The following is an 8,951-nucleotide window of genomic DNA, read 5'->3' as shown; positions in this document are numbered from 1 at the left end:
TACACCTTCTGGCAAGATACTACCTAATTTGACAAATTTCCCCCCATTTTTCTCAGACACTGCACACATTTGTGTTCATGTTTTTTGTTTGGATTTAGTACCAGCAAAAAAGTGACATGGATCCACAAAGGTTTAGAGTGAAAATGCTACATAAATATGTAATTATGCTTTATGCGTGTTTGTTATGCATTTGTAATACAGGACAGACTATCGCTGAAACACCGCTGGATGGTTAGATTTAAAAAAGTTTTATCATAAACATGCTATTTGTTACTTTTGTTTACTGCAAAGTTCAAATTGTGTCTACTGAAGAAAACCTAATGCTAGAGATGGTCAGATTGTTTTTTCTTCTGGCTGCTGAGACACTCAAAATTACAGTGCAGGTTCCTCCCACACAGTATCAGAATTTGAAATGTGAGCCTTTCATTTTTTTTCTTTTTCTTTTTTGAGTTGTGTACAAAATCTTTGTGCACTCACAGACTTCTAACCAGCTCTCTGGTGACTACAGCTTTTAACGTCCTTTTTTCGTCCACAGTTTCCTTATACTCCCTCCTAATGTTTATCAATGCCATTTTTAGATGAGACAGTGTTTCTTCTCTTATGACTTCCATACACTAATGAGCAACTGACCCTTAAAAAAAATTCACAAAAGCTCACAAATTTTCTCTTAGTGTGTACGGGTTATGAGACAGTAACTGCAACCTCCAGACAATCACCCTAAAACCATCTGCATGTCTCTTCAGATCCAGACGGTAAATAAGGACTAACTCCACCCTTTGTGCTTCAATGTGAAAGCTCTAAATGAGCCACGTGTGCCTCTGCTCAGTATAGCTGAAACTTGTGAGCAGGGGCTGTATAAAGTTAGATCTTTCCTAACGGTTTTAAACTTTAAAGTATGTAGTACATGTATTATACACTCAGATGATGTACTTTTCACTATTGCATAAAGTCAGTGTATTATCACAGCAGCACTTAATGTATTCTGTTACAAAATGATGCCAAGATATCAGGAGGTTGGGAGAGAAGGAATACATTCCAATGTCAAATAAGGAACTACAGTAAATTAGTAATAGAACATTCACAACTTTATTCACTGAGCTTTATGGAAATCCCTTATAATACTCGATTGAAAGCGTCACTGGCTTAAAATATCTAAAGTTAAAACACAATTCATCCAGGATGCCATCAACAGTACATTTGTTTGCCTATACATAGAGCAATTTGGGTTAATATGTTTCATATTCAGATGTTTGCTATCATGTTGCCTCAGACAGACATGTTTTGAAATGTAAAATAAAGCCAACTTCAACTAAAATAAAAGCAAATTACTCACCCTTTAAATGTACAAACATGACAGAATATTAAGAGTTCTTCAACACTCAATTCACAAAATGAATACCACTTATAGCCTAATGATCATTATCATAATTGTAAAAAAAAAAAAAAAAAAAATTCATCCAATTTGTCTACTGGACATAAGTAGCTTGGGCAGATGTGTGTATATTTTGGTTCGTATCATATATTTTGCCCTCCAGACAGGGCCGGCCCAGCCTATACGCAGACTATGCAGCTGCTTAGGGCCCGTGACCACTAGGGGGCCCCCAATCTGGCAATTGTTTAATTTGTATTCTATTTTGTCTACTACAGTTTGCTTTATTTGACTTTTGTGAGTTTTGGGACTTGATTACAAGCTTTAAAAAAAATAAATGTTCTTCCTTAACTTCTTTCTTCCCTCTTTTAGAAAAAGGTTTGGTGCTATCTACTGTAAGTACTGACAATCATTTGGGGTGAGAAGTTTGAAGTATGCAGTGCAACACAATCTGATTAATATACAAAATATGGACGTATGGGTTGGATTGCATGTATGGGTTTCGCAGTACACTGTGACGAAATGGTGGGCCAAAAATATGGGCCCCTTTGCATTATTTTACTTAGGGCCCCCAAATGGCCTGGGCCGGCCCTGCCTCCAGATTAGGTTTAAAACAAGACTTGGTAAATTTTCAGTTTTGGTTGATTTTGGCGACGCCGGTGGACAAAAGAGGTAGTGTTTTTCTTTAAGGAAGGCTGCGTTTCCCATGAGGAACAGCGCTGCGTTTCCCATAAGGACCAGCACGCACCCGCATACTGTCGTAAAACCATGCTGATTGCCTGCAGATTGATTGAATAACGTTTCCAGCGGCTGTGTCAAGAATGAAAAGTAGTAAGGTAATGAATCCAGTTGTGGTTAAACAGTAGCATTTGACAGTTAGCAACCGCGTGGCTTAGTGTGGCTAAACCCACCCCACCCAAACTCGTCAGCAGCGTCACGCCACCGAGTGAAAGCTGGGCCAATGTTTATTCTGTATATCCTAGTAGCCTCTATTTCTTTTTACTCCTCAGACAAAACTTATAGTCTCTTTTGTTGCTCTGCCATCCAAGCAGAATTCGCGCAAGAGCATGAGCATCGACTTCAGTCTTTAAAATGGATGGGGAAAGGGGGAAGTGATCTTTGCCGTAAAGCAATCAGCCCATTTGTAGTTTTTCTTTTTTTTGTGTGTGTGTGTGTGTCGCAGGGTTCCTGCCACCCTCCTCAAAGGTAATTAGTGACAGTGAAAGCAATATAGACCCCGTCAAGATATAAAAGAGGTGTAATTCAACGTCAGTTGACATATCATCACAAATGTTATGAAAATATCTTATAAAGGTTGAAAAGTTACGGTAATTTTTAGATTATAACCGCTACTTTTTTTCCTTATTTTGAATCCTGCGGCATAAAGTGCAGTGCATGTTATTTGTTGATTTAATTGGGTTGATAGGTGAATATTTGAAAGTGGCGTCATAAGAGTGTCATAAGTAGGGCTGCAGCTATCGATTATTTTAGTCGTCGATTAATCGATGTATTAGTTAGTTCGAATAATCGAGTAATGGAATAAGGAACATGAAAAATTAAAACACCTAAGCTGAGCCTCAAACGGTATTAAAAAACAATAATAAAAAAATAAGGATCTCTGCACAACAAAAGAAAAATGGCTAACTTACAGAGAAAAAGTCCGCTATCTTAAATACTATAAATGCTAACACTTTTCTATTTTTTAAAATTTTTTTATTATTATTTTTTTTTATACAATGCTCTAAACAAATGGTTCAGATATATATTCCCACAGAAAAAAAAAAACAAGAACAGCTAAATATACCAATAAAGAAAATTATGAATGCATAAAAAAAAAAAAATTAGCTCGAACAAAAGCTTATGTTGGTCTTAACATAGAGTAGCTGGATTCAGCCATGTAAAAAAAAGAGGCAGACTAGAGGGCAGTGTATCCACCCAAATCAATAAAACTAAATGCAAACACTTTCAAAATAAACCATTACAATGCCACTTTAATTACACGAATACTCCATCAGCAAAATTTAATTCCAATCTTTTTTTCTAATCGAACACTCGAGTTAATTGATTAATCGTTGCAGCACTAGTCATAAGACAGTCATATTATTACATGACACAGTCATGAGTATTACTGAATGCTTATTATTGTCTCATGACAGTGTTATGGCGCCACTGTCAAATAAAGTGTTACCAAATACCATAACTAGCAATTAATGAAACCACTGGAACTGAAGAAATAATTAGCACAGAACATGAATTTTGATTGCAATCTGTAGCGCTGCAATGCATGCTAGGAGGCATGTTGGACGACAACAGTGTTGACAGCAGGTGGCAACAGAGGTTGACTGTCTCCCCCAACAGCAATGGCCAAATGAAGCTTCTTGAAGCAATGAAAGCAACTCTTCATGGTGGTTCATTTGGTCTTATGATGCCACTGTCAAATAAAGTGTTACCGGTTCATATCTTTTGGTGTAAATATGCCATAATACAGTGAGGATAGCTGTGGTTTATAGTCCTGTATGGCTTATCAATGAACAAATGTCGTTTTCTTGTCAAATTTGGTGGGTGGCGGCTTATAGTCAGGTGCGCCTTATAGTCCGAAAATTACTGTACCTAGTGTTGTTTTAAGTATTGTATCTTCAAAATCTTTTCTGCAGGGGTGAAAGTGGCTAGAATTTCTTGCTGTAACTGCTCGACATGAAGGTCGCCACGGAGCCAGAAATTTTATTTTATTTTTTTAATTTCTTTTTTTTTTTTTTTTTTTTGGTGGGGGGTGTCAAACCTCTTAATCTACTGAAATGCAAAGAAAACTTTTAGCACAGTTATTTCTATAACACATACAAAAACTGATTTTCATTCAAAATTGTATTTTTTCAATTATTTGCAAAGTAAAATTCAACAAAAACAGCAATAACCCCAACCTCCATCTCCTAATTTTTATTTTCCCCTCATTTCCTCACATATTAAATGCAAAATCTCAATTTTAACTACTTTTTTTAATAATAAAAAATTATATAAGTAACATACATTCAGAAAAATAAGTACAAATGACTTATATTATGCAGAGTGAAATGTAATATATTTTGAAGATCTTGCAAACATTTACTTTTTTTAAATCATAAGAAAATGAATAAGTAGCCTAACATAAATGAACAAATATAAGTCCAAAGTGCACATTGACAGCTATGTTCTGAACCTCCCCATCAGAGCAAATAAAACTAAATATGATAAATAAGCCTCCTCAACTCTTTCGTTGCTCTTAAAGATTTGATCCATTTTATGTTGCATTGCCCTTTATTGTCTCATCAATTCAACCTTTTTTTTGTTGCTGTTCCAGAAAACATGCACATTTGAACCAATCATAGCTATCTCTGCTGATCACATGTCAGTATGTCAGCCAATTGAATGGATAAATGAGTCTAGGCGTTTTTCTTTGCTGCGTGCATTTGCACATTGACGTGACTCATCGTCAGACTCAGATAACTGCAGCAGCTGGGGAGACCTCCATGCCGTCCGTGGGATAAAATAGATGATAAATAGTGGTGGAAACGGATCACGCTACACAAGCACTTTATTATGCTTGTTGTTATCACTTGTGTATGTAAATCTGATGTTGGTAGAATGTTTTCTTCTTGGAGATGTAATGCATGTGTGGCAGCTTAGCATTTTTTTTTTTTTTTACATAGCGTTTTGACAGTTGCCGTCATATTTTCGGAATCAAAGAACCGTGTACCGGAACCTGAATCTTATGCCGGAACAGCATTCAGGCCCTGAATCTTATACGGGAACTTTATACCGGAACTGCGTTCTGGCCCTGAATCTTATACCGGAACTGCGTTCCTGACCGTTTTGGCCCACGTTCACCCCTGCTTTTCTGGCTGATTTAGCAAAAAAAAAAAAACTTTCCAAGCTATGTGGTATGACAAAAATAAAACTGAAAGAATCCATTCAGTCAAGTGGATTTATTAATGTGATGCTAAACTGGTTAGTCCCGTCTGTCACATGACAGCAAAGCCAGTTAAATGTTGAATCTCTTGGGGGTTGAGAAAACTGCTTTTAGGTGCAGCCCCACATTCCGAACCTCGCTGTAGTTCTGAGCACGGAGCCCCTGCTTTGCAGCTCCTCCTCCCAACCCTCACTGTTTGTTTTCAGGCTCCCTCCTCCTCCTGATTCAGAGAGAAACGGCAAGCTGATGGGCTGTACCATTCCCCAACCACAGGGCAACACATGGAGCTCAGCGAAGAAAACCTACATCCATTTCAGTACTATAAACTTGCTTCCTCCCCCTGCTCAGGTTTAGAGTCAGTGGAACCGCCTGCTGTTCAAGTTGGAGGGGGTTAGCAGGAGGAGAGACGGTGAGCAGATAGAGAACCAGCTGATCAGGGAAGCATAGAAAAGCCAGGGGGGTGAGGTGAGCATATGAAGAAAAGAGCTTTCCCTTTCTTTAGTCATGGTTCCTTACACCAGTGGGAACCCTTGTGAGGAAAGATCTTAATAGGATGATGAGGGAAATTTAAAGAAGCTGGTCTTTGACAAGCAAGCAAATCGACGTCCGGAATTCAGTTGACAGCCCTACTCAGGAAAAAATAGAGATGTCTTGGTTGTCACCTGTGTCATGGGCCAAATGGACGTGGACGGCGGTGCGAGGGGCAGAAGAGGAGGGAAGCGAAGAGAAGGTACATCATGGTGAGGAAAGGGAGGAGGAAGATGAAGAGCAATCTCAAGGCTGCAGGCAAGTGTTCTTTTGGACTATTGTGACAGTGAGACGTGTGCATTGACACGTGTGTGTATGTGTGGGAATAAGCATGTGCTCACTGTCAGGAAAATGATGGAGGAATTCCTCAGAAAAACTAAAGCAGATGAAAGCACCTTCCTGCTTTTGTCACAAGGACACGTTTGTTGTGTTTAGCTGAAAATTTCTGGCATGCTTGTGGTTTAAATAAAAATTTTCTCAGCTGTCGGAAGTAAGCTGCAAGTCAAATTTAGTTTGACGGTGCTTCACAAACAAACCTGACACATGCTTTGGGTGTTCTGGCATTGATCGTCCCTATGACTACATCTTACATCATGTTCCAATAAAAAGGGTGTATCAGTTATTTCAGTTGCATCACATTCACGGCTCCCACAATGTGATAATCGTCATTTTACAGTGTATTAGCTACCAACTAAAAGGGGTATTTCCGAACTGAAAGCAAATTGTTGAATGCGGTGTGACAGGAAGACAACAGGTCTGAGGTCACCCTATTTCCTCTTTCTGTCTGCACCACATCTACTTCCTGTTTCATTGCCTCTCTGAAGACAAATTATTCAGGCTATTGTATACACTGCCATGTAAATAGTGTATTTTCAAGGTTTTGTCACTGTGTGTTGGTGCTGCTGGTGTCAATAAACTAAAAGTACTGGAATTTTCGGACTAGAAAGGGCACCTGACCATAAGCCGCCACCCACCAAATTTGATAGGGAAACGACATTTGTTCATAGATAAGCCACACTGGACCATAAACCGCAGCTGTCCTCACTGTGTTATGGGATACCTACACCAAAATATATTAACCGATAAAACTATTTGACTATCATAAGACCAAATGAACCACCATGAAGCTTTGCAGCCAATTCGGCATGTGCTGATTACCGGTTTCAAGGTATACGGTGGTATAAAGACGTCAAGGTTTCAAAAAGCAAAATTTTCCATCATACCGTCCCTTAGGTATTAGCTATTTTTTATGTCCCAAAAATGCATGGAGAAATCCCTCACTTGCAGCTGTAAGGCTCAACCTGCCCCCACCGATTGTTGCTCAGTGTCAATGAGTCAGCTGTGCTACATGACGGCTGGAGGAGGTGAAACTCCTGACCTTTTCACCCCATTGAAGAAAAATTAAATCGCTGGTCTGGGAATACTTTGGCTACAGAAAAGTAACAGACAGCCGCGGCTTAGAGGAGGGCCAACCAACATGTAAAACATGTTTGCAGAGGGTGGCTGCCGAGGAGGCAATACCTCCAATATGATTTCGCATTTATACAATTTTAAAATGAAAGGTTAGTAAACACTGTCATGAAGGTTTCCCACCAGCTACGAGAGTTAACTCCAGCGTGTTTAGTGTGTCTAGCAGTGGCAAAATGTGTTTTTTCTCTCTGATAACTGTCTGTGTTGAGAAAGAGAGTGTATAACGTAAACATGATACGAGTCATACACACATGCTTTTTGTGGAAAATATTGTAATTATTTTTGTTCTGATGGTAATAATGATGAGCTGTGAATTTAGGTTCACCTAAAGGACTGCATTTATTTAATTGTATTTAGAATATTTCTGTTATTTTTGTTATTTAAAAAAATATATTTTAACTTAACATTATACTTATGTTCCAATTTGCTAATATGTTTTGAAAAATAAAATTCCAGTTCAATGGAAAAAAAAGTTTTTTTTTTAAAAAACCCAGATATCTCAAAGTAACACATTTGAGAGCTGTAATTGCAATACCGTGAAACCGTGATATTTTTGCTGAAGGTTATCATACTGTCAGAATTTATTACCAGCACATGCCTACAGCCAATTGGTTCAAAAATGGCTAAATTACGGTACATACATTTTTGGGATACTTGAAAACGTACATATCGTTACTGGTGTCATGTCTCGTAATTCATTGCTTCAAGAAGCTTCATTTGGCTATCACTGCTCCTTTGGGGGAGACAGTCAACTTCTGCTGCCACCTGCTGTCTACACTGCTGTCATCCAACATGCCTCCTAGCATGTATTGCATCACTACAGATGTAAATAACAATCCAAATTTATGTTCTGTGCTAATTATTTCTGCAGTTACTCTTCCGGTTGTTTCATTAATTGCTAGTTTTGCTATTTGGTAATACTTTAGTTGACAGTGGTGCCATATGACTGTCCTAAGACAATCATAATTATTACATGACACTGCCATGAGCATTAATGAATGCTTATGTCAGATGTCATTTACTGTCATGCCATAATTATGATGGTCTTATGACAGTGTTATGACGCCGCTGTCAAATAAAGTGCTGCCTTTTAAGCCAAATGAATAAACAAATAAGCCGTACTGGAATATAAACCGCAGGATTCAAAATGAAGGAAAAAAGTAGCGTCTTATAGTCCGGAAGTTACGGTATACAGGGATACTTGAAAATGTGCATATAGTTACTGTCATGTGTCCTAATTCTTGTTAATGCTTTTTTGTTTGTTCATGTAGGTTTTACTGCTTTTATTTTGGTAGTTGTGTTCCTCCTTGTTTCACCTTTACTTCCTGCTCTTTCCAATCATATTGATTGTATCCACCTGCGACCCTGTGTATAAATAGTCTGCCTCTGCCATCCTGCCATGTTCTATGCTACCAACTTGTGTAAGCTTTTTGGCTACGATTTATGTTTGGAACCAAAGCTTTTTTGTGTGACTTACTCAGTCTTTTGTGTCCAGCAATTGCTGTAGTTTTTTGTTGTCTCCATTTTTTAACTTTGTAGATGAAAACTAAATCCTTTTTGTTTGATATATTTGTGCATTTGGGAGAAATGGTGGATCCTTGTCAACTGGGGAGTCTACTAATTAACCAAAAAGGCCACATT

General features: G+C 38.2%; 1 protein-coding gene across 5 annotated transcripts in view; it reads left to right on the top strand.

Moving 5' to 3' along the window:
* tacc1 (transforming, acidic coiled-coil containing protein 1) overlaps positions 1-8,951 on the top strand; it is a 75,570-nt gene that overhangs the window by 36,834 nt on the left and 29,785 nt on the right. For 2 of the 5 annotated variants that reach the window (XM_057845573.1, XM_057845571.1), the window contains exon 1: positions 5,525-6,098. The exons of 2 other annotated variants lie outside the window; for them this stretch is intronic. In XM_057845573.1, the coding sequence (XP_057701556.1) occupies positions 5,959-6,098 (140 nt within the window). In that variant the 5' untranslated portion in view covers positions 5,525-5,958. Of the gene's footprint in view, positions 1-5,524; positions 6,099-8,951 lie in introns of those variants that run through there. One more of the 5 variants, XM_057845572.1, reaches the window with a different exon arrangement.

This window comes from Corythoichthys intestinalis, chromosome 9 (genome assembly GCF_030265065.1).
Source record: "Corythoichthys intestinalis isolate RoL2023-P3 chromosome 9, ASM3026506v1, whole genome shotgun sequence".
Lineage (NCBI taxonomy): Eukaryota > Metazoa > Chordata > Actinopteri > Syngnathiformes > Syngnathidae > Corythoichthys > Corythoichthys intestinalis.
Note: the sequence above shows the minus strand (reverse complement) of the source record. Positions and strands in the feature narration are given on the sequence as shown.